General features: G+C 39.6%; 1 protein-coding gene across 6 annotated transcripts in view; it reads left to right on the top strand.

The window, feature by feature from the left end:
- The window catches only part of KAT14 (lysine acetyltransferase 14), a 170,774-nt gene that overhangs the window by 26,292 nt on the left and 118,589 nt on the right, over nucleotides 1-25,893 (top strand). For 5 of the 6 annotated variants that reach the window (XM_058174605.1, XM_058174608.1, XM_058174606.1 and 2 more), the window contains 4 exons: nucleotides 4,564-4,685; nucleotides 9,243-9,424; nucleotides 12,653-13,069; nucleotides 18,876-19,411. In XM_058174605.1, the coding sequence (XP_058030588.1) occupies nucleotides 4,564-4,685; nucleotides 9,243-9,424; nucleotides 12,653-13,069; nucleotides 18,876-19,411 (1,257 nt within the window). The remainder of the gene's footprint in view (nucleotides 1-4,563; nucleotides 4,686-9,242; nucleotides 9,425-12,652; nucleotides 13,070-18,875; nucleotides 19,412-25,893) is intronic. The other variant, XM_058174609.1, reaches the window with a different exon arrangement.

Genomic DNA, 25,893 nt, shown 5'->3' on the forward strand with positions numbered 1-25,893 from the left:
GGGCAGGCTTGAATTAGTAATAAATAAAAATTAATGATTAATGATGGATAATAGTTTGTACATAAATATGATGTTGAAAAATGGAAATAAAAAATTATTTACAAAAAACAACAACAACAAAAAACAGTGTGACCACTGGTCACAGTGTGATCAATGTTAACAATTTCTTAAATTGGTAATATGAGTCTTGGATGTATAAGGAATTAATTAAAAATATGCGTGAATCACTAAAGGGTAATAAAAAGTCAGAATTTTTGCTGGAATACACAGAACAGGAAATAGGGGAGAAGGTGGTAAAAGAGAGCATAAATGAGAAAGAAAATACTATTGAAGGAAAAGGAATTGAATGCAAAAAGCAGATGCTTTCACTGGGATTTACAGTGGCAAAAAGAGTGGATGGGGGGAAACATCCCCCAAAAAGAGTCAATCAAAGGGTAAAGAGGGAAATAGTGGAAAGAGATTAGGAGAAAGCTTGGGGAGAACGACTCGAATAATATATCTAAAAGTGAGAAAAAGGTTTCAGAAGAAAAGATATAATAAATATAAAAACCAAAAAAAAGAGAAAGAAGTTAAGAGAATGGGATAAACGGAGAAAATTATCAAGTAGTAGAATTTTGGAGAGACCAAGAGAAAATGGTTAAAGAAGGGAAGATTAGTAGAAAGGAGGAAGAGAAATAAGGTGCATATTAGTAGATTTAAGGGAACTGTATCAATATTATTAATTGTGGATGGTCAATTAAGTTAAAGGGTTTTAATATAAGATTTGAATATGATGATGTATATTGCTTATAGTAAAACAAAATAGCAAATGAAATGTGAAATGGCAATTTGGTTTAATTTTGAAGACAATTTAAATTAAGAGATAAAGTTGAAATATTAAGTGGGATGGGGATTTTGAGAAATATATTCTGTAATGGAGAAATAAGATAATTGATGTTATTGCAAGAGATTAGGAATTAAGGGTGGATAGTGATACTGTTTATGTATTATGTATTAAGAAGAAATTAAGAGATAAAGAAGTATGGAAAAAAATATGGCTGAAATTGGAAACATGTAAAATGGACTTGGGGAAAAAAAAGAATAATATAGTAGAAGCTGAAATAACAAGATATGGTGAAAAATGATTAATTTATGATAAAGAATTATATAAAAGATGAATATGGAAAAATGGGAAGATTGGAATAGATTATAAAGATTAATATTTACAAGATGTATAAGATGTGACCCGTCAACACTCTTTTCATAAAATATGTATGATGAAAGAAAAATTCTAATAAAACTTGTTTACAAAAAAAATTAAAAATCCGGGTAGGCGTGGCTGGGGAGATCATGATACTGGGTGGGAGCGATGTTGAGTTGGTCATGTCCACCCAGGTATTATGACTCCCAGTGTTTTCTGTGGGAAACGGTCCAAATGGCTCGTTGAGTGTTTAAGGTTGCAAACCTTAGTATAAGGTCTACTGCTTGTGCAGGGGGTTGGAGTAGAAAATCTCTTAAGGTCCGTTCTAACTCTTATTCTGCCTATTGTTATTTTTCCTATTGAATCATTTAATGTTTCTATATTCATTTTCTATAATCAGTTTCAACAACATTAATGTTGGTAATAATATGTTTATTATAATTTCACAATACAATTACAAATTCATTTTTTACACATTCAAACCCTTAACTTTTTTGTCTAAATTAAATATTTGTTTCAATTTTAAGTATGTAAGCCAGTGCCAGACAACTGCTCCTGATTCCAACTCTTCTTTTGACCTGAGACTAGGTTCATCTTGATTAGAAATTTTTATATGACCATTAGTCCATCAGTCTGGTCTGAAAAAAGCTTCCTGATCTTGACCTGGTAGGGGATGATGCCTATGAACTGAAGAATAAGAAGACTTGTGAATTTATATTACATTGCATTATGTTATGTTATAGTACATGTTAATAGCTAATTTTGATTTACTTTACTGCTCCAAGAAAGAATAACATAAAATTCTGAGCATAATTTGCAATAGACGCTGTGTTTATTGGGTCTTCATGTCCTTCAAAGTATCCTTTTCAAATTGAATCTGAAGTGCTTCATGGTCCAATTTTTAAAATTATTCTTTGTAACACAAAGACTAGTATTGATATAGAACTGAAAATTAATAACAAATGTTACAATAAACTCATGGTCTTAATAAGATTTGGACTGAGAAAGGACAAAGTAACACAGAAACAATTCTTATGAGCAATGGCATAGTTAAATTTATGAGTTGGCATAAAGAAATCATTTACAGGTAATCCTTGATTTATGACTGGTTGCTTAGTGACCATTCAAAGTTACAACCTGGATGCAAGTTGGCCCCCTTCCTGATATCATGTGAGTGCGTTTTATGATGGTTTTGCTGAAAATTGGCACCTCATGTTTTTGGCAAAACTGTGCCCTACCAAAAAAATGGGTTTGCTTAACAACCATGGTGCAAAAAATGGTGCAAAATTAGGTTGGGACATGATCCACACACTTTATGACCATTACGATTTACAAACCGTAATGGGCAAGCTCTGTTATTGTTATTATTTGAAGACTACCTGTACTGCTGTATTCTCTTATGTTCCCTGTGCAGCAATTAAGTTCAAATAATGAAACCATGTAGCAAGAGCAAGCTAATTTTTAAAACTTTATTGAAATCCAATTTTTTTAATTTACTGTGGTTTAATTATAAATGTGAGGCTGAGCTTATCGATCAAAAGGTCGGCAGTTCAGTGGTTTGAATCCTTAGTGCCACGTAACGGGGTAAGCTCCCATCACTTGTCCCAGCTTCTGCCAACCTAGCAGTTCGAAAGCATGTAAAAAATGCAAGTAGAAAAATAGGGACCACCTTTGATGGGAAGGTAACAGCGTTCTGTGCGCCTTTAGCATTTAGTCATGCCAGCCACATGACCATAGAGATGTCTTCGTACAGCGCTGGCTCTTCGGCTTTGAAACGGAGATGAGCACTGCCCCCTAGAGTCGGGAACGACTAGCACATATATGCGAGGGGAACCTTTACCTTTATAAATTATAAATGTATAAATGTATCTTACTATTTTATTTAAAAAGAGATAGCCATACACAAAATACAATGAATACAGAAAAAGGAGGGCATAATAATGTTGAATCTATTTTAAAGTGTGGTTCCCTGGACTGGATATTATACTCCAAGTGCAGCATAACCAGTTATCATCTATGACAGTGATGGCTAACCTTTTCAGCACCCATAATGCAACGTGCGCATGACGCCTGCCCCCACGCATTACTCCCATGTGAACCATGTGCGTGCAACCCATGCATGTGCGCCCCATGCATGTGTTTACACCCCAACCCCTACACATGCGCTCACATTTCCTGCAATGCGCGCCACCCCCTGTGCTGGCGACCGGAGATGCCCACACATGCATGATGGAGCACTTTGGTATCACTCAAGGATTAATCAATCAATAATAAAGATTAAAGAAAGATGAATGTTTGAGTTTTCTGTGGCTTGAGACGTAATTAAATTGGGAAATTGAATATAGGATTGCATTGAATATAGAATTGTGTTACTTGAAATAGATTCTGAAAGGGACTTGGTAAAGGACTGTATGATAAAGTGGGCACAAAATTTTTAGGAGCCAATATTATTGGAAACTTGGGAAAAAATTTGGGTTAGAAATGTTAAATTCACGCAGGCACAGAATCTGAGGGAAAATTTTTATAAAATGTTTTATAGATGGCATTTAGATCCTAAGAAATTATCGTGTATGTATCCAGATATGCAAGCAAAATGTTGGAGATGTAATTGTGATGACGCTACATATTTTCATATTTGGTGGACTTGTAAGGATATAAAGGCCTTTTGGATAAAAATTTGGTGGATTTTACAAAACATTTTGAAAAAGAAAATAAAGTTCCTGCCGCAATTTTTTTTGTTGGGAATTATTACGGACTGTACAGTAATTGAGATTAAATTGATTTTAAATCTAATAACAGCAGCAAGATTACTAATAGGACAATACTGGAAGAAAAAAGAAGTACCTACAATAGAAGAATGGATATTGAAAGTTGCCAATTTGGCTGAGATGGCGATATCAGCCTTTTTGAAAGACAATATGCAAGAAAGATACTTAAAGGAATGGAAAAAATGGATTGACTATATTCAAAGTAGATATCAGACTAAGAGTTATCAGACTGTTTTTGAATGATTATGATGTATTATTTTTGATTGTTTTGGGGAAGTTAGGAATTGATGATTGTAGGGTATAATTAAGTTGGGATGAAAATTTTTAGCATATGTTTGTTTTATTTTAACTATACCTTGTGCTCGTTCCGGGAAGTCGGGGAGGGGTTGTGAGGAGGGGTTGTGAAGGAGGGGAGGGAGGGGGAAAGGGGGGGGATTTTCTGTAAAACTTTTTGAATAAAAAAAAAAGAATATAGAATTGCATCAGTAATTGCATCAGTAATTCATCTTTGGGAATTTTTAAATTTTATGACACAAAGTTTAGAAGATAGAAGGTTTTTATACATGAGATTAATTATTTAAGGTGTTAATATTAGCATTTCTGTTTGTAAAATAGGTTGTCATGTTGGCTATGTATAATCTATCTCTAGAAGGAACTGGTCGCCAAGGTTATTTTCGATGGAAAGAAGACATTTGTGCTTTTATTGAAAAACATTGGAGTTATCTACTAGGAAACCGGTAATTATTACAAGTATATCATAATGTATACAGTAGTATTATCATTTAAATATTCTGTTAATTTGGAAAATACAGTTTCAGTAATATTTTTAATTCTTGACAGAAAGATCACAAGCTCCAGAATTTGCAAAGCATATCAAAAATTGTTGTAAAGCATAGTCATAAAGTCATCCTTTATGTGTCTAGTAGTTGAAACATTAACCAAATATGATTCAAGGAAATCTCTAGTACATCAGCGATTTTAGTAAAATAAAATGCTCTGATATTTTCATAGTTATAAATTGCTTGCTTACAGCTGGCTATACTTTCAGTTATTGTAACTTTCTTAAATATATGGTATATGAAATCTCAATGTATTGGATCTCAATTCAGTGGACTTAGCATGGAATGGATCAATAGTCTGCAACTATTGTATTTATGCAAATACACGAGGCAAATACACGAGGGAAGTGACACGAGGCTGGCTCCAGGGGATTACCAACGCTTCTTTGTTGGAGGGAGTTTTCCCTGCTGCCTTGAAGGAGGCAGTGGTGAGACCCCTCCTCAAGAAGCCTTCCCTGGACCCAGCTATTTTAGGTAATTACCGTCCGGTCTCCAACCTTCGCTTCACTGCGAAGGTTGTAGAGAGTGCTGTGGCACGGCAGCTACCCCAGTACCTGGATGAAACTGTCTATCTAGACCCGTTCCAGTCCGGTTTCCGGCCCGGATACAGCACTGAGACGGCTTTGGTCGCGTTGGTGGATGATCTCTGGAGGGCCAGAGACAGGGGTTATTCCTCTGCCCTGGTCCTATTAGACCTCTCAGCGGCTTTCGATACCATCGACCATGGTATCCTGCTGCACCGGTTGGAGGGATTGGGAGTGGGAGGCACCGTTTATCGGTGGTTCTCCTCCTATCTCTCCGACCGGTCGCAGACGGTGTTGACAGGGGGGCAGAGGTCGACCGCGAGACACCTCACTTGTGGGGTGCCGCAGGGGTCGATTCTCTCACCCCTCCTGTTCAACATCTATATGAAGCCGTTGGGTGAGATCATCAGTGGCTTTGGGGTGAGATATCAACTGTACGCTGATGATACTCAGCTGTACTTTTCCACCCCGGGCCACCCCAACGAAGCTGTCGAAGTGTTGTCCCGGTGTTTGGAAGCCGTCTGGTCTGGATGGGGAGGAACAGGCTCAAGCTCAATCCTCCAAGACGGAGTGGCTGTGGATGCCGGCACCCCGATACAGTCAGCTGCAGCCGCAGCTGGCTGTTGGGGGCGAGTTATTGGCCCCAAAGGAGGGAGTGCGCAACTTGGGTGTTCTCCTGGATGCACGGCTGTCGTTTGAAGATCATTTGGCGGCCGTCTCCAGGAGAGCCTTTCACCAGGTCCGCCTGGTTCGCCAGTTGCGCCCCTTCCTTGATCGGGATGCCCTATGCACAGTCACTCACGCTCTTGTTACCTCCCGCCTGGATTATTGCAATGCTCTCTACATGGGGCTCCCCTTGAGATGCACTCGGAGGCTTCAGTTGGTCCAGAATGCAGCTGCGCGGGTGATAGAGGGAGTCACACGTAGCTCCCATGTGACACCTCTCCTGCGCAGACTGCACTGGCTTCCTGTTGCCTTTCGGGTGCATTTCAAGGTCTTGGTAACCACCTTTAAAGCGCTCCATGGCTTGGGACCTGGGTACTTACGGGACCGCCTTCTGTTACCTCATGCCTCCCACCGACCCGTACGCTCGCACAGAGAGGGCCTCCTCAGGGTGCCGTCCGCCAGACAATGCCGGCTGGCGGCCCCCAGAGGAAGATCCTTCTCTGTGGGGGCCCCCACTCTTTGGAATGAACTCCCCCCTGGTTTACGTCAAATTCCTGACCTTCGGACTTTTCGCCGCGAACTGAAAACATATCTGTTTGTTCGTGCGGGGCTTTCTTAAATTGTTTAGTTTTAAATTCTAAATTTTTCTTTGTTTTTAATTGGGGTTTTTAGATTCTTAATTATTCTAATTTCGGCCATATTGTATAATAAGTTTTTTAATTGTATTTTAACTGTATATTGCTTTTTTATCCTGGCTGTACACCGCCCTGAGTCCTTCGGGAGAAGGGCGGTTTATAAATCTAATAAATAATAAAATAATAAATAATAATAATTACTCTCCAATTTAACCAGTTTGTTAATAATTGACACCTGTGTCCCAATTAGTCAATTAAACTAAGTGAGTTTATACTGTACTGTATTTTAAAAATCACAAGGCCAAATTCCATTATTGAATAACGTTTTTTAAAAGCAATTTTTTGGTTGGAGAATCTGGGTGGAATAAGATGTTCACTTTTCTGCTTTTTTAAGAGATTAAATGATGATTTTTTTTATTATTTGAAGAATTGTAATACAAGTGCCACTGATCAAAAGTGTGGAATAGCAGTATGTTGAGGTAAAATATTCTACAATAGAAGAATGGATATTGAAAGTTTCTAATTTGGCGGAGATGGCCAAAATCTCAGCCTTTTTGAAAGACAATACTCAAGAAAAATACTTAAACAAATGGAAGAAATGGATTGACTATATTCAAAATAGATATCAGACTGCCTTTGAATGAAGGACGTAATTTTTGATTTTAAAGGAGGAAGTCAGGATATGCGAAAGAGAAGGATTATAATTGTGTTAGACTTTAAAAATTTAATGTATGAATGTTAGTTTTTTGAACTATACCTTGTGTTTGCTCCGGGAAGTCTGGGGGGGAGGGGAGTTTTGGAGGGAGGGAGGGGGGAGGGGAGGAGAAAAATTTATTTCTTTTTGTAAAACTTTCCAAAAAATAATAATAATAATAATTTAGGAGTAGTTGTTAAAATAAAACAAATTACAGGTGGTACACTTAACATCTACCCTGTTTAGAGATCATTCAAAGTTACTAGAGCATTGAAAAAGTAACTTTACAACTAGTCTTTGTACTTATGATGGTCACAGTGTCACATGGTTGCCATTTGCACTCTTCTCAGCCAACTTCCAATAAGCAAAGTGGAGCAGTAAAATTTTATTTCATTTGATGTCTTGCTTAAAAACTGGGAGATTTACACAAACCTGCAAAAATAGGTTTGTGGTAGTCATGTAATGTTTCACTTAATATTCAAAAGCACATACTGTAGAATCAGAAATAAAGGAACTGGGCATCCATTTTAACATGTATATGTCACATTTTAATAGATTTAAAATTAGAGAGTTCAGGAAAACATTTTTACTATCTGTCAGCCTCCACTCCAAACTTCGTATCTCTTTGTACTCCTTATATTCAGTTGTTAGATAGCATGGGATTGTATTTCTAATGTAAATAGCTATTGGATTCAAATTAAGTAGAGAGGGGCCTTTAAGAGTGTCGGTCTGACATAATTAAGGTGGGAGGGGAGATTAATGTTTTGAATTCAACAGGAATGTTTGAGCGCGAACTCTAACGGACATTGCATTCCTGATATGATTGACAACCAGAGACCTGCGGAAGAAGATTACCATGGGACCCCGGGAAGGAGCTGGCATTGGACCAGACCTGATGACCTTTTGGGAAAGAGGAGGGAGGAATAGGGTGATACAGATTGTTAGTCATTTTTTGTCTCAGATTCAACATAGCACTGCTGCTATCCAGATGCAATTAGTAAAAGTACTTTTCTTTATTTGCAAATGAAGTTTTGGATTTTTGTGTGTCTTTTAATGCAGAAATCAGTGAGTTCATCTAATTGACATGTTAAAAATACTATACTTTATAATAGACAACTTCACATACTAATTTTGATCGGAAGGTACTTATGAACTGGAGGACAACAGAAATAGCTATTAAAATTGGTTAATGGTTGTTACTGGGATTGGAATTTCTGTTCCTAATCACTGCAGTCATAAAGTATGATCTCACATGACTGCATTGCTTAGTAATGGCAAACCCTGCAGTCCCTATTGCTGTCATTAAACAGGGAATGCTGACGATTTCTTGCTGGCTGCCAATAAGCAAAATCAGAGGGGAAACTGGCAGGAAGTTGCAAGTCCAAGGCAGCCCACAGGCATCTAGTGGATAGATAAGTGACTACTGCATTGCGATGTATGACCGGACCAAGGGTAGCTGCTACCAGGTGAGGATGTGCAGGTGGCTGCCACTACTTGGGGATTCTCTGGGCATACGTGCTGTGGAGTAGAAGATCCCTAGGAATGATTCCTTGGGATCTTGTACAGACTATAGTCAAACTCCTCAGGAGAAAGAGCTGCAAGGTTGCAAACAACTCACAAAAGCAACTTGCAAACTTCCTTTCAAGCTTCCACTTTGACTTTGTGGAAAGCCAGCAGGAAAGGTTGCAAATAGTTGCCAAGCACCCAGATTGCAGTCAAATGACTACGGGGATCCTGAGCCAATTGGAACTTTGAGGCCCGGTTATTCAGTACCGTCATGACTTTGAATGGTCATTGAATGAATGGTCATTAAACAAGGATATTGAATAATGCCTGTAGTTTATAGAGCTTCATGTTATTAGATGTTGGTATAAATGTTAAAGGTGTTACCTAAAAATCATAATGCTAAATTCCTTATTCCCATCTAATTATTAAGAAAGAAGACATCTACATGGTGGAGCACTGTTGCTGGTTGCCTTTCTGTGGGAAGCCCTCTGTATTTTCGCTCAGGAGCTCAGGAATTCGGAGAACCAGGATGGTGGAAACTTGTTCACAATAGGCCCCCTATAATGAAGCCTGAAGGAGAGAAACTTTCTGTGTCTTCTTTAAAAGCAAAAAGTAAGGCTTTATGAACTGGATATAAATCATCTTATTTCAATATTCAAGATAAGTCTGGGTTCATAGGCATTTTGGGGAGTGAAAAGGGAATGTTTGCAAGGTTTGAAAAATTATTTGAGAGTAAATTTTATGCATCACAAAATATAAAAGTACAGAAATACAGGTAATCCTCAACTTATAGCAGTTTATTCGAAGTTATAATGGCACTGAAAAAAGTGACTTATGACTGTTTTTTACCCTTATGACCATTGCTGCATTCCCATGGTCATGCGATCAAAATCGGCAACTGTTTATGGTTCGTATTTATGATGGTTGCAGTGTCCCAAGTTCATGTGTTCATCTTTTGCCATCAATTTTATGACAAGCAAAGTCAATGGGGAAGCCAGATTCACTTTACAACTGTGCGGCTAACTGCAATTATTCACTTAACAACTGTGGCAAGAAAGATTGTAAAATTGGGCAATTTTATAATTGTCTTTCTTAGCAACAGAAATTTTGAGCTCAATTGTGGTCATAAATTGAGGACTACCTGTACAGAATAATAGGGTTTGAAGGGACCTTGGAGGTCTTCTAGTCCTCTGCTCAGTCAGGAGACCCGATATAATTTGGGCAAATTGTTGTCCAATCTCTTCTTAAAAACCTCCAATGATGGAGTATCCACAGCCATTCCACTGATTAATTGTTCTGACAGCAAATTTCTCCTTAATTGTTAATTAATTAATAGTTGGATATCTCTGATAAACTTCCATCTATTACTTTTTGTCCTACCCTCAGGTGTTTTGGAGGTCAACCCTCTATTCTCTGTGACAGCCCCTCAAATATTGGAAGACTATTGGAAGAATATCAGGTCACCCCACTCCTTTTTGTTAGACTAGACCAGACATGTGAAATAAAAGGCTCGCGGACCAGATCCGGTCTCTGATGTGGTTAGATGTGGTCCACAGGGCCACCCTGGAGACATTGAGGGGCTGGCCCCTGCCACCTCAGCCCCGCCCGCTGGACAAATGCACAGGAGGTGGAGAGCGCGTAGGGCCTAGCATTCCTGATGACTGTCTTGCCCCGCAGGCTGGCCACATTCTGAGCGCTTCCCTTGCACCCAGGATTCAGCCCCATGTACTCGGGCCGGCTCCCACCACCTCGGCCCTGACCCACCCTAGGGGTATGTGCATAGAAGGCGGCAATCATGTGGGGCTGGTGTCCCGGGAGAAAGGGAAGCGCTCAGAATATGGTCAGCCTGCGGAGCAAGGGGAATGCTAGGCCCTATGCGCTCTCAACCTCCTGTGCGTGTGCCTGGGGGAAGGGCTGAGGTGGCAGGGGAAGCCCCCCCCCCCCGTCACCAGAGCAGCCAGCAGTTTGGGGAGGCAAGGAGCTTGTGGAGCACCGAATCATCCGCACGTCAGGTTAGCCGTTGCAACTTGTTCCCTCCCGACCCAGCCATGCCCAGTGAGCGGCATCGAACTGGCCACACCCACCCAGTCTTACCCACCTACTCGCGGTGACCCGCCTATTGCCTTTTGAGGGCAACCATAATGCTGATGTGGCCCTCAGTGAAATTGAGTTTGACACCCCTGGACTAGACAGATATTATTGCAGATATAATGCCATCTCAGGCCCTTTGTCATGGTAAAAGCTATTTTTAAGTTTCCTTCTCTGTTCATTCTTACTAGATTCTAGATTGCTGCAAGTGTTCTTTATATGATTTAGTTTTGTGCTCCTACTCATCTTTATTGCTCATCTCTGCACTTTTTCTAGAGCAAGAATGGGCAATTAATTTTTTCAAGGGGCTATGTGAGATGCTGGGATTGTTGCACTCTGCCCTCTGCTGATGCTTTGTAATCTGCCAAACCCCCCCCCCCTCCGCCAATGCTGATATCCCAACAATGACATGGCCCAGATAGGAACTGCCGAAGGGTATAAAATACCCAAGTCTGTTCTAGACAGACAACATTTTTTGTTGTGGTCAAAACTGGATGCAGTAGAACATAGAACATACAAGTTCGAGAAGAAGACTCTATACCATTTCAGGCAAGTGGTCTAGTCGCTTCTTAAATTAAAAGTGCATTCCAAATGTTCAAATGTTGTCAAGATCCTTCTGGATCTTGAGCCTATCTTCTAAAGTGAAGGCTATTTCCACAGCTTTTTGTCATTTGCAAATTTGATGAGTTACCCTTCTATCCCCTTATCTAAATCATTTATGAAGATATTGAAGAGTCCTGGGCCTAAGATAGAATCTAATGGTATCCCAATGTGTGGTTGGTCAGCCAGATACTTAAAATATATTTTTCATTCTTAATATCAGTTAGATTTATGCTTAAGACAAAATAGGCATTGGAGGTGAAGAGTTAGTGCTTATTTGTTTATGCCACCAACCTGACTTTCTTCATTTCATTTCTTCAGGTTCATCTCACATCCTATTCAGTGATTCCATTCGTCACTTTCTTTCTTTATATCTTTGTTTTTCTTCTGTTTCCATAATTCTTCTTAGCATCTACTATCTGTTTTTTCTCTTACAGGTTACTAGTAATTTAAAACAGTGGTGACTAACATATAATGCCAGGATCACATTTGCACAGAACCACTTTTTTCCCCCTTTAGATCAGTGATGGCAAATCTTTTTGGCACCAAGTGCCCAAACCAGAGTGCTGGAAACCCAAAGACCAGCTGGCTAGTGCGCATGCGCATGTCGGCCAACTGGTCTTTGGATTTGCGGTGCGCACATGCACGTTGGCCAACTGGTCTTCGGGTTTCTGGTGCTCCAGCACACTCAAAGATCAGCTGGCCAGCACACATGTGCGCACCGGAAACCAGAAGAGTAGCTGGTGATAGATTCACCATCATGGCCTTAGATTATCTTCTGTCTGCACTAGTGAATTAATTTTATCTTCATTTTCATATAGGAAAAATTAAAAATATAGTGCAGTCCTAAAATAGAATTAATGCAGTTGACCATATAAGAAAAAATCCAGCAATGGCTAACCTCACACATATACCTGGTCTCATTCACTCTCCACTATCACTGAACCGTTCTTTTCATGGTACTCTTCTACACATTATTAAATATCAGGCTCACAACCAACAAAATATTGCACACTTTGATTTAAAATATGCAAGCATATATGTATGTAAACTTGCTGTGAATTTTTTTAATACTTGTAATGTAATCAGCTATAATCAGCATTGTAATGCTGATATTATGATCATGGAAACTCACTGCTTATTTTCCGGCAGGTTCAAAACTGTCTATAGATCCAATCATTACAGTGGAGGGGCTTAGAAAGCGAGTGAGCCGCAATCCAGTAGAATCTGCTATGGAACTGAAGGAGAAGCGGTCTCGCACTCAAGAAGCCAAAGAAATCAGGAGAGCTCAGAAAGAAGCAACTGCCTTCATGGACAGGAGTACATCCTCTACACCGGTCAAATTCACCAGTCGAAACAGGCATTCAGACATTATGCTTGAAAAGGGGGAGGTGGTTGACTTTTCCTCCCTCAGTTCTTCTGATCAAACACCTTTGACCAGCCCATCTCCTTCTCCCTCTCTGGATTTTTCTGCTCCTGGAACTCCAGCGTCGCATTCAGCTACACCTAGTCTGCTTTCAGAAGCTGATCTTATTCCAGACATAATGCCACCCCAGGCTCTTTTTCATGGTAAAAGCAATTTTTGTTTCCTTATCTGATCATTTTTACTAGATTCATTTGCACAAACATATTTTGCCTGTGGTTGTTTTACTGAGATATGTAATGTTTGTTAAGAATATGTATAGGACAAAGAATATATAATTTTCATGATTGCAGCACTTGAGAAAATAAAACAGTATCCATATAAACAAACACTTAATGTGTAACATAGCAAATATTCATCTTTTTTCTTTCCTTTTTTATTAAAACATATAAATAAATAAATAAAACAATATACAAAAGGAAACATTGAATACTTTTAAAAAAACCACAGTTTGGAAATGTATCAAAATAGGTTGATAATCTTAAGAATTTAAAGATGCCCAGAAAGACATTCATATAGACAGAAGTTGTACCGTATTTTTCAGAGTATAAGTTTTAGTTTTTGGGGAGGAAAATAAGAAAAAAGCTGATTGGCGGGTGGATCGGCCTCCCGGAATACCCCCAGTCAGCTGTTCCCAGAGGTGAACTTTAGCAACAGGTTCCTTGGTTGTGAGCTCTGTGCCTTGCTTTTTTTCTGAAACTCTGTTTCTGAAGCTTTTTTTCTGAAGCTTCGTTTCTGAGGCTTTTTTTCCTGAAGCTTTGTTTTTGAGGCTTTTTTCAGCCTCTGAAACCTCCGTTTGAGAGGCTGGGTGGGGCTACATTCAGAGTATAAGACGCACCCAGATTTTCAGCCTCTTTTGGGGAAAAAAAGTATGTCTTATACTCTGAAAAATATGGTAATTTTATATTATTATTTATTATTAAATTTATTTGCTGCTGATTTCATTTTGAAGAGACTGGGCAGCAATAATATTAGTAATAAGTGGTTTGACAGAGCTTCAAAATTCAGTGTACATATTTGATTAGTATTTTTAAAACATTCTATCACCAAAAAAAAATGATATCTCATGATAATATTCATTAGGTGTGCATATGTACACCTTCTTTGTTGAGATGTGGAAAATGGCTGTTTTGAATGTTCTGAACTCAGAATAATACATAGAAGTATTCCAATTGTTCTGGGCACTATATTTGGACTTTTCTTTTGAGGGTTGCAATTGAATTTGCCAGTATAGTAATAAGGAGTAGAGATGCCCTTGCTGCTATTATCTGGATGGAGTGATCTTAAGAGTGGAGTGCTGGGCAAAATAGCAGGCATTGAAGTATCAAAGGACTCAATAAAGAGCCATTCTGAATCTAGATGCTGCTGCTGGAGACTATCTTCAGTGCTGGTGGAATTTCACTGCTGCATACAGTAGAACCTCTAGTCACAACCATAATTCGCTCCATAACTTTGGTCGCAACCCAATTTGGTCATGACCCGAACCTAATTTTGGAAATTTGGCACTTACCAAAAAAAAAAAAAAAATGGCACAGAAGGGAAAATTGGCCATGGGGAAAAAAAATGTGAATTTTTTGGTCAGAACCTGATTTGGTCATGGTCAGAAGTGTTCATGAACAGAGATTCTACTGTTTTGATAGAGTTTTTAAAAATGTTCTTTAGGTTTCACTTAATTTTAAAACAGTGTAGTGTGTACTAGCAGAAGGGCATAAACGAATACACCTTCTTTCTGAGCAACCAGTGCTAAAATTTGACTGAACCTGACAATGGCCGCCTGGTGGTTTCTTGCCTACCAAGCAAGAATGTTGATGTGATAACACTTCATAGGCCTGTTATTTGATGGAATAAATCTTAAAATAAGACACTTATTAGTGGACTTTTATGGCCTTCCTCAGGTTGATGAATGAGAGATAAGCCCCTTACTTTACAATCCTGAGTATTTTTAGTCTCCAAATCTATTTCTGGATTAAGCCCGGGGTGAAGGATTAGTGCTATCCCTCTGGTACCATTTCACTTATTTACTATATTGCCTGAGAGCTATATATTATATGAAGACCCATGTGACTGTGTCAGTCTCTGCAACCCCACTGTGTGGAGAATTACTTGACTGACCAAGTGCTTTACTGGTCTGTGCATTATCATTGGAACGACTTGCCCTGTGCATCTTTCCTGGAATAGCATACCAGTGTTACTCATATCAATGATGTTTCTTGAGTCATCCCTGGTATTAAACTATCTGAACTGAAATGAGATTTAGACATTATCATCAATCCATCCAGGGGGACAGCGCTTAATTAAATGTAATAATATTTAATATTTAAACAACAGAGACAAATGTTAGCTAGTGTGCTTAATCATCTCAAAGTTGATAGGGCATGGATAGCTTTGCTTCTTGGCTACAAAATTACATAAAGCTGAATCGTGTTCAGGAAGTAAAGAGAGCAGTAATTTTAGATAGGAAAGTAATAAACAGAGACAGGGTCATGAAGGAGAAGAATATCTCTGACTTACAGAGCATACTAATATTTTGTTTTCCAATATTAATATGGAAAAACTGTTCAGCTATTGAAAGCTGGACACAAGGAATGGGTAAAGAAAAGAAGATATATGCCTCTGTATTATGGCACTGTAGATAATTACAGTACCAAGGACTGCAAGAAACTTATCTGTCCTGGACTAAATACAATAAACTTGACTACTCCTTTGAGATGAAAAACAGTAAGTCACATTTTTGAAGCATTTAATTTGAGTGCATGATAGGACTTAGAAGTAAACTATTATACTTGAGAGATAGGAGGAAAATAGTATGGGTAGCAATTAAGATAGACAGATGTACATTGGAGTACCCTTGGAAACACTACAGATTATCATCAAGACTAGGTTGAAATGGCACACCTGTTTCTCACTTTCTCTCATGCATATATACAGACACATTTTCTTTGTGTGTGTTTTCCACATTTCTATTCGGAATAACATTTATACAAATGAGGGTAATTGAAAGAAATTTCATTATAGCTACAAAGTAGTAATCAGATTTGAATAAAACTATCCTTAGTTGTACGGTTGTTTAATTTTTCAACCAATATAAATGCTACTGATTTACAGAAAGTTGTACAGGTAATCATTGACTAACGACACAATTGAGCCCCAAATTCCTGTTGCTAAGTGAGACAGTTGTTAACTAAGTTTCGCCTGATTTTGTGACCTTTTTTGCCACTGCTGTTAAGTGAATAACTCCAGTTGTTAAGTTAATCAGCGGGTTGTTAAGTGAATCTCGCTTCCCTGTTGAATTTGCTTGTCAGAAGGTCATATGATCCTGGGACACTGCAACCATCAAAAAGGTGAGTCAGTTGTCAACTGCCTAAATTTTGATCATGTGATAGGAGGCGTGGCCAGCGTCACAACGAAACAGTCGCACACCCTGATAGCTCTGGAGTGAGCACCAAAATCCCTCCCCTCCGTAGAGGTCTGCTTTGGACCATAGCTGCCCTGTAGAGGCAGCAAAGAATGGGGGAGCTGCCGGAGCGAACAGGGAGGCTGCAAACTTTTTTCCCCAATCCAGCGGGGAGGAACTGCATCAGCTGCTTCAGAGTTGGGACGGCCATAAGAATGGGCAGGAGGACAAACCACAATTTCAGAACAGAATATTAAAGTCGGGTGAGTTGTCACCAGCTCATGAAGAAGCATTGTTTAAAAATAGGCACAAGCATTGAAGAAACATTGAAATAGCGGCTAAATTTAATGGAAAGTGAAAACGGAAAGAAATAATTTAAAGGATACCTAAATTCTGAAAGAGAGGGCTTGGAACTGAAGTCTAGAGCCCTAATTAAATAAAGGAGAATAAGCTTTTAATTATACGATTGTTTGAGAATACTGGGAATTTGAGGCTTTTTTGAGGAAATAAGCTTAAGCTTAAAAGAAACATTGAAATAGCGGTTAACTGCAAGTGAAAGTGAAAATGGAAGGAAATAAAAGATACCTGAATTTTGACAATGGGGACATGGAATTGAAGCTTAGAGCCCCAACTAAATAAAGGAAAATAAGTTCTTTTTTAATTAAACAATTGTTTTTTGAGATTTTTGTAATTTTGATTGACTATTTAAGATATACATAAGAAAAGAAAAAAGAGAAAGGAGCCAAAGGAAATGCTACATTGACTTTAATGGAATACCCTAAATCCCTCTATCCTCTGTAATTTGGGACTAGAAGAAATACAAAGAAATTATTAAAATGGGATAAGATTTGGAAAAAGGGAAACAAGCGGAGACAAAGGGAAGACATGGTCTAGCATCACAGAAACAAAATGGACACTGTTATTTTTGACTGTAAATTAAAGAAGGAGACTTAAAGGCAGAGGAAGAAATGAAAGAAAGAAATTGTCTTTGTGAGTTCAAGATAATTTCAAGAAAGATTGATATATCTGTGTGATTTCAGGATATATTTAAGAAAAGACTTTGAACAAGAAAGCTGACCTTTATGATTCAAAACATCCAAGAACAAGAAGAAACTTAATTGTCATTTAAGCACGATAGAAACAAAATGGCCACTTTGCTATTTGTGAATTGCAACTATATCAAAGAGTGACATCTAGAGGCAGAGGAAGAAACAAAAATGAAATAGTTTTCATGATTTCAGGACTTTCCAGGAAGATGGATATGTTGGTGTGATTGCATAACAGCTTTAAGAAAGGATCTTGGACAGCTGACCTCAGATTTAAATATATCAAAGAATTAAGCAGAGAATTTTGTCATTTAAGCAAGAATATAAGTGATAATTATAGAATAACTATTAATGATGTCTTGGGGAATTGAGGAAAGGATTATAGAAAATAATGGGGAAAGAGGGAAATGAGTGTTAAGGAATTTATGTTGAGGAAATAAGGTTCTATTTTCTTTTGCTTTTAAGAATATGTAATGGAACTGAAATAATTTCTGATAAAACTTTCAAGAGAGTAGTTGAATACAATGATGGAAATTATTTGAGAAATAAGTACTTTCCCCTTTTAATTTTTATGCTTTTTATTGAGAATTGATTATATGAAAACTTTTAGGCATATGTTATCTAGAGGCAGAGAAAATGATAAGAGGGGAATGTCTCTGTGATTGCAAGGCAGCTTTAAGAAAGGGTTTTTAGATGGTTGACCTCTGATTTAAAAGCAATACAGAATAAGTTGAGATTAGTGAAACTTAAGAATTTAAGAGATAATTAATAGAATGATTACTAATAATGTCTTGGGGTACTAAGAAAACTAAATTAAATATGAAATTGAAACTGAAATGGTATGTAAGAGAAATTTTATGTTGTTGTTTTTGTTGTTGCTTTTTTTGGGTACTGGGCTATGTAATAACAATTGTCTTGATGAAATTAAATTACTGTTATATTTGGAATAAAGGAGGGTAGGGTAAAAAGGGGTTTAAAATATGGGGACTAGACTTGATTTAAATATTGATTTCATAATGGAGGGATGGAACAGAATTTTTTGATAGATGTGTGCAAATAATAATTTCAAAAGGGAGAAGAAAATATATTGGATATAATACAATGGGGGGTGAAATTTGAAATATATTTAATGATGTACCTGACTGATATCCTGTTCAAAAATAATTTTCTATGTTAAAAAAAAACTTTTTGCAAAAATAAATAAATAATTTTTGATCATGTGATCATGGACATGCCGTGATGGTTGTGTGAAAAATGGTCATAAGTCACTTTTTCAGTGCTGTTGTAACTTTGAATGGTCACTAAACGAACTGTAGTAAGTCAAGGACTGTATTTTAGTTTTCTGTTGTTTTATAAAAATTGGGATATTGATTTTATTTCACACTTTGTAAAGAAAAAAAATCAAAGTTGATATTTTTTCAGGATTTCCTAGATATAAACATTTACTATCTGCAAGAAAAGTATTTGGTTACAATATTACACTGTTTCTGAGGCATTTTGTTTTTTTTATAGATGATGAAGAGATGGAAGGTATGATAGACCCAGGAATAGAATATATTCCCCCATCAGAGGCAATGATCCAAAAGAAAATGAAGCTATCTGATCAAATTAAACAAGAGCTGATGTGTGAAGAAGGAAGAACAGAGAGGCTAGTCAATGTTGTGGAAAATCACAGTAGCACACATGCCTTCCTTCAAGACCAAGGTCTAAACAAGCGGAAGACCCAGCAGGCTCATAAGGATTCTCAATCTAAATACACTTCTATTGGTATCTATGAAGAAAAACTTCTTTTGAAGAACTTGGAGGCTTGTATAAATGCAGCAGAAATGACTCCTGAGGCTCGGAGGCTGAGGCGCAAGCTGATAGTCCGAAAGATGAAACGAGAGAGAGGTCTTCCCCTTTTTAACTTGGACGATATTGTGAATTCTGCTCTTATCTTGGTTGATCAGTTTTATGGAACTAAGGAAAGACATGTTGCCTATCTGCCATCAGATTATGCAGTATACAAAACTTCTTGCCAGGCTTTCCGAATTTTGGATCGATATCAGGTTCCTGTTTTCTGTTGTTATTATTATTATCATAAACTACTATACGTTATCTCACTTTTCCTTTAGGAACTTACAGTGATTTCTTTTGAAATCTCCCTGTTTCATAACAACAACCTATGAAGTGGTTTGGGCTGAGAAGGAGCAATTGGCTCAAAATTTCTGTCTTTTATTAATTCTACTATTCAATATGTATGAAAATCCATTTGGAGACAATTTGGTACCATGGTTAAAGGTACTGTCTTACAAACTGAGAGTTGGTGAATTTGGTCCCATTTTAGAACCATTTCTAAGAACCATTTAAATGAGATTGGGCCAATCACTCTCACAGTCCTAATAAGGATTAACCATTTCGAAAAAAAATTGCCAAGAAAACATTGTGAACTTTATCCCAAGAGGCAAGACTGACTTGAAGAGATAAATAATAAATTATCATCTGTTTTTGTTGTTGTTAGTTGCGAAGTTGTGTCCGACCCATCGCGACCCCATGGACAATGTTCCTTCAGGCCTTCCTGTCCTCTACCACCCTCTGGAGTCCATTTAAACTCATGCCTACTGCTTCAGTGACTCCAGCCAGCCAGCTCATTCTCTGTCGTCCCTTTCTTCTTTTGCCCTCAATCTTTGCCAGCATTAGGCTCTTCTCCAGTGAGTCCTTCTTTCTCATTAGGTGGCCAAAGTATTTCAGTTTCATCTTTAGGATCTGGCCTTCTAAAGAGCAGTCAGGGTTGATCTCCTCTAGGACTGACTTGTTTGTTCGCCTTGCAGTCCAAGGGACTCGCAGGAGTCTTCTCCAGCACCAGAGTTCAAAGGCCTCAATTCTTTGGCGCGCAGCCTTTCTTATGGTCCAACCTTCACAGCCATACATTGCAACTGGGAAAACCATAGCCTTGACTATACGTACTTTTGTTGGCAGGGTGATGTCTCTGCTTTTTAGTACGCTGTCTAGATTTGCCATAGCTTTCCTCCCCAGGAGCAAGCGTCTTTTAATTTCTTGGCTGCAGTCCCCATCTGCAGTGATCTTAGAGCCCAGGAAAATAAAATCTGTCACTACCTCCATTTCTTCAACATCTATCTGCCAGGAATTGAGAGGGCCAGATGCCATGATTTTAGTTTTCTTAATGTTGAGTTTCAAGCCAACTTTTTGCACTGTCCTCTTTCACCCGCATCAAGAGGCTCTTTAGTTCCTCTTCGCTTTCTGCCATTAGAGTGGTATCATCTTCATATCTGAGGTTGTTGATATTTCTTCCGGCAATCTTAATTTCAATTTTTGATTCATCTAGCCCTGCCTTTCTCATGATGTGTTCTGCGTATAAGTTAAATAGGCAGGGTGATAGTATACAGCCTTGCCGGACTCCTTTCCCAATTTTGAACCAATCAGTGGTTCTGTGTCCAGTTCTCGCTGTTGCTTCTTGACCCGCATACCGGTTTCTCAAGAGACGAATAAGATGGTCTGGTACTCCCATCTCTTTAACAATTTGCCACAATTATAATAATAATATCAGAGTTGGAAGGGACCTTGGAGGTCTTCTAGTCCAACCTCCTGCCCAGGCAGGAAACCTTACACCATTTCAGACAAATGGCTATCCAACATTTTCTTAAAAATTTCCAGTGTTGGAGCATTTACAACTTTTGCAGGCAAGTTGTTCCACTGATTAATTGTTCTGTCAGGAAATTTCTCCTTAGTTCTAGGTTGCTTCACAATTTGTTGTGATCCACACAATCAAAGGCTTTAGCATAGTCAATGAAGCAGAAGTAGATGTTTTTCTGGAACTCCCTAGCTTTCTCCATGATCCAGCGTATGTTGGCAATTTGATCTCTAGTTCCTCTGCCTCTATGAAATCCTGCCTGTACTTCTGGTAGTTCTCGATCCACATACTGCTGGAGCCTAGCTTGTAGGATTTTAAGCATAACCTTACTAGCATGTGAAATGAGTGCAATGGTGCAATAGTTTGAACATTCTTTGGCATTGCCTTTCTTTGGAATTGGAATGTAAACGGACCTTTTCCAATCCTGTGGCCATTGTTGAGTTTTCCAAATTTGCTGGCAAATTGGGTGTAGCACTTTTACTGTGTCGTCTTTTAAGATTTTGAATAGCTCAGCTGGAATACTGTCTCCTCCACTAGCTTTGTTGTTGCTCAGATTTCCTAAGGCCCATTTGACTTCACATTCTAGGATGTCTGGCTCAAGGTTAGTGACCACCCCATCGTGGTTATCAGGGATGTTAAGCTCATTCTTGTATAGTTCTTCTGTGTAATTTTGCCACCTCTTCTTAATCTCTTCTGCCTCTGTTAGGTCCCTGCCATTTTGGTCCTTTATCATGCCCATCTTTGCATGAAACATTCCCTTCATATCTCCAATTTTCGTGAAGAGATCTCTGGTCCTCCCTATTCTATTGTTTTCTTCTATTTCTTTGCACTGTTCATTTAAGAATGCATTTTTATCTCTTCTAGCTATTCTCTGGAATTCTGCATTCCACTGGGTGTATCATTCTCTTTCTCCCTTGCCTTTCGCTTCCCTTCTTTCCTCAGCTATTTCCAGAGTTTCCTCAGACATTGTTGTGTCCCCCTCCCCCTCCGACGACCAGGTCAAGGAAGTCCGTATCAAACGTGGCAACGAAGCCTCTGCAGCTTGCCAAATTCCTTCAAGGTTTCTCAGGGCAGGCAGGAGTCCAAGGTGTGACTTCAGCGACAGAGTCCGATAGCAGCAAACTAGATGAGACTTAGCTTGACTCAAGGTTGGAATGCCAAAAGCAGGTCCTTTATATAGGCTGTGGGGTGTGGCTCCATAACTCAGCATTTATCCAGGCCTGCCCCTTCCTTCTGCTGGCATCGCCTCTCAGATCTCTGGAAGCGAGGATCCTCCCACTTTGAATTGTCTTCTGCTGTTTGGGAAAGGGAGGGGTCAGAAGGAGTAGGCCCAGTAATTCCAATCCGTGGCTGACTTCCTCTGATGGCTGAGCCAAAGGAACACACGACGTATGAGTGAGGTTTGTTTGTTCATTCCTGGAATCCTCTCCGGGCATGGGGCCAGGGCCGGGGGCTGGAGGCATGACAGGCCGTTCATCTTCATTATCAGACTCGGAATCTGATAACAGGCCCGGGTGGAGACGGGAGGGGCCCGGCTGAGGAGAAGAGGGAAGACGAGTTACAACAGCCATTTTGCTTTCTTGCATTTTTTTTTCTTTGGAATGGTTTTAGTTGCTACCTCTTGTACAATGTTGCAAACCTCCGTCCATAGTTCATCAGGCACTCTGTTTATCAGATCTAATTCTTTAAATCTATTTGTCACCTCTACTGTATATTCATCAGGGATATGATTTAGTTCATACCTGAGTGGCCTGGTGCTTTTCCCTACTTTCTTTAGTTTAAGCCTAAATTTTGCAAGAAGAAGCTCATGATCTGAGCCACAGTTAGCTCCTGGTCTTGTTTTTACTGCAGAGCACATAGTCAATCTGATTTCTGTGTTGACCATCTGGTGATGTCCATGTGTAGAGTTAGGTTGTTGGAAAAGAGTGTTTGCTATGACCATCGTATTATCTTGACAGAATTCTATCAGCCTGTGCCCTGCTTCATTTTGTACTCCAAGGCCATAGTTGCCTGTTATTCCGGTTATCTTTTGGCTTCCTACTTTAGCATTCCAATCTCCCATGATGATAAGGACATCATTTTTTTGGTGTTAATTCTATCAGGTGCTGTAGGGCTTCGTAGAAATGGTCAATTTCATTATCTTCAGCACCAGTGGTTGGGGCATAGACTTGAACTACTGTGATATTTAATGGTTTGCCTTGGATTCGGACTGAGATCATTCTGTCATTTTGGGGATTGTATCCCACTATTGCTTTTCCTACTTTTTTATTGATTATGAAGGCTACTCCATTTCTTCTGAGGGATTCTTGCCCACAGTAGTATACCTGATAGTCATCTGAATTAAACTCGTCCATTTCTGTCCACTTTAGTTCGCGGATTCCTAAGATGTCGATGTTCAGTCTTGTCATCTCTTGTTTGACCACGTCCAGCTTGCCTTGATTCATGGATCTTACATTCCAGGTTCCTATGGAGAAAAAATCTTTACAGCATTGGACTTTCCTTTCACCACCAGATACATCCACAGCTGAGCGTCCTTTCGGCTTTGGCCCAGTCGCTTCAGTCTTTCTGGCACTACTAGTACTAGCCCTCCGCTCTTCCTCAGTAGCATATTGGACACCTTCCGACCTGAGGGGCTCATCTTCCGGCGTCATATCTTTTTTCCTTTTTCTACTGTCCATGGGGTTTTCATGGCAAAGATACCAGAGTGGGTTCCCATTTCCTTCTCCAGTGGATTACGTTTTGTCAGAACTCTCTGCTATGACCTGTCCGTCTTGGGTGTCTCTGCACGGCATAGCTCATAGCTTCATTGAGCTACGCAAGTCCCTTTGCCACGACAAGGCAGTAATCCATGAAAGGGATCATCTGTTGTAACATCCCTGTAAATAGGATGGAGCAATAATGCTTAATAACAATAACAAAGTTGGAAGGGACTTTGAAGGTCTTCTAGTCCAGGGGTCTCCAACCTTTTGGACCTCAGGGACCACCAAAGTCATAATTTTAAATCTTGTGGACCACTGGGGAGGGGGAGGCTCAGCTGCCTTTCGGGCCTACCTATCCCCTTCTCTCCCTCAGCCTTTCCCCACAGAAGCCTCCCCTATCCTATCCCCTGGTTGCTGCTGTGAAATTAAAACTGAAAGTGAAACTTCTGTCCTGTTGTGACTTGGGCCCTCGAGCCTGTTCTTATGGAGGAGAGAGACTCGGAAAGTGAGGGAGGAGCCAGCAAGGCCTCCCACGCCAGGACCCTCCTCGCTGGCACTGCCCCAAGTTCCAGCTGCAGGCCAGGAGGAGGCTGACAAGGCCTCACTCTCCCGCACCCTCCTCCTCCCTGGCAATGCCTCAAATCCCAGCTGCTGACGATCAATCCTGGATTGATCCGAGGCAGCGACCAAGATAAGCATGCGCAGCAGAGGAAAAAGTGTGGCAGGCTCAGAGAATGCTGAGTCACTGAGCCACACCCCACAGGGCATAAAAGTGGGTGGAGCTGCCATGTGGCCCTTGTGACGGACAAAAAAGCTACCAAGGGTGCACTGCAGCTTGGTTATTGGAGGGTTAAAGGACCTTGTTAATGAGTTTTTGGCAACGGATCTTGGACATGAGATAACAGAACTTGGCAGGCCTCTGCACGGTCACTGCCAAGTATTTCCTCAACTGAAGAAAATCAGATCTGTAGCAAATAAAAAGACTGGGAGGCACGTGTCTTTGCGTTTGCTCTGTGAAGTGGGGACAGGGACAGAACATGTCCTCTGTTTGTGTTTTGCATTTGGAACAGATCTCTTTTCAGGTGGGGAGGGGGAGTAGAACTCCTTAACATCATAGGGCTGTTTGGAAAGTGAAACAGTATTTGCTGTGTGAGCAAAGAGACAGGTAGGAGCCTTGTTGGGGCTTAGCTCAAGTGTTCTGTATTAAAGCTGCTTCCTCCTGTAAAAGTAAAACTGAAAGTGAAACTCCTGTCCTCTGCTTGTGTTTTGCTTTTCAGCTGGGGAGGGGAGTAGAACTCCTTAACATCATAGGGCTGTTTGGAAAGTGAAACAGTATTTGCTGTGTGAGCAAAGAGACAGGTAGGAGCCTTGTTGGGGCTTAGCTCAAGTGTTCTGTATTAAAGCTGCTTCCTCCTGTAAAAGTAAAACTGAAAGTGAAACTCCTGTCCTCTGCTTGTGTTTTGCTTTTCAGCTGGGGAGAGGGAGTAGAACTCCTTAGCATCAGAGCATGTTAATCGTAATATAGGAAATACTAATGCTCTGATGGTCATTTCGAAAAATCCTTTCTTAATGAGTACCTAGAAGCTAAGAGGAACATATGTGGCAAATTTCAAGTTTGTAGGCTTTATGGTTCTGGAGATTTCACGATTACAGCGTGAGTGGTTTTCACGTTTATATATATAGACTATAAAGCGGTACACTTCACATGATCCTGATTCTGATCTTAATGCAGCCTACGATTGCACTGGGTTTTTTTGCAGCACATTGCGGGATGTTATTTAAGTGTGTGTCTAGTAGGACTCCAGATGTCAAATGGACCCCTTCCACTACACTCGGTATTGCAATTTCCCTTTGTAATATCTAGAATCCAGGATCCATTTTACTTCATAATGTTTCTCTCCTCCCACCATAGTTGGTCCAGGGGCTTCTTTTCCTACAGGCCTTAAGTTAGAGCCCTGGACTGGCTTCAACAAACTGCAGTGGAAAACTGGGTGCACCTTCCCCAATATCTTGGGCAGCTTTAACTCTACCATAACAGAGTTGATCATCCTCACAATAGGGAAGGGCCTCACATACTTAAGTCCCAACTTTTGGCTGGTTTAATCTGGTTTAATATCAAGGTTCTGACTGACAAACCCAGATGAAGCAAGCACTACAGAGATGATTCAATACTCTTCATGCAAAACTTTATTGAGTACAT

This window comes from Ahaetulla prasina, chromosome 3 (assembly GCF_028640845.1).
Source record: "Ahaetulla prasina isolate Xishuangbanna chromosome 3, ASM2864084v1, whole genome shotgun sequence".
Taxonomy (NCBI): domain Eukaryota; kingdom Metazoa; phylum Chordata; class Lepidosauria; order Squamata; family Colubridae; genus Ahaetulla; species Ahaetulla prasina.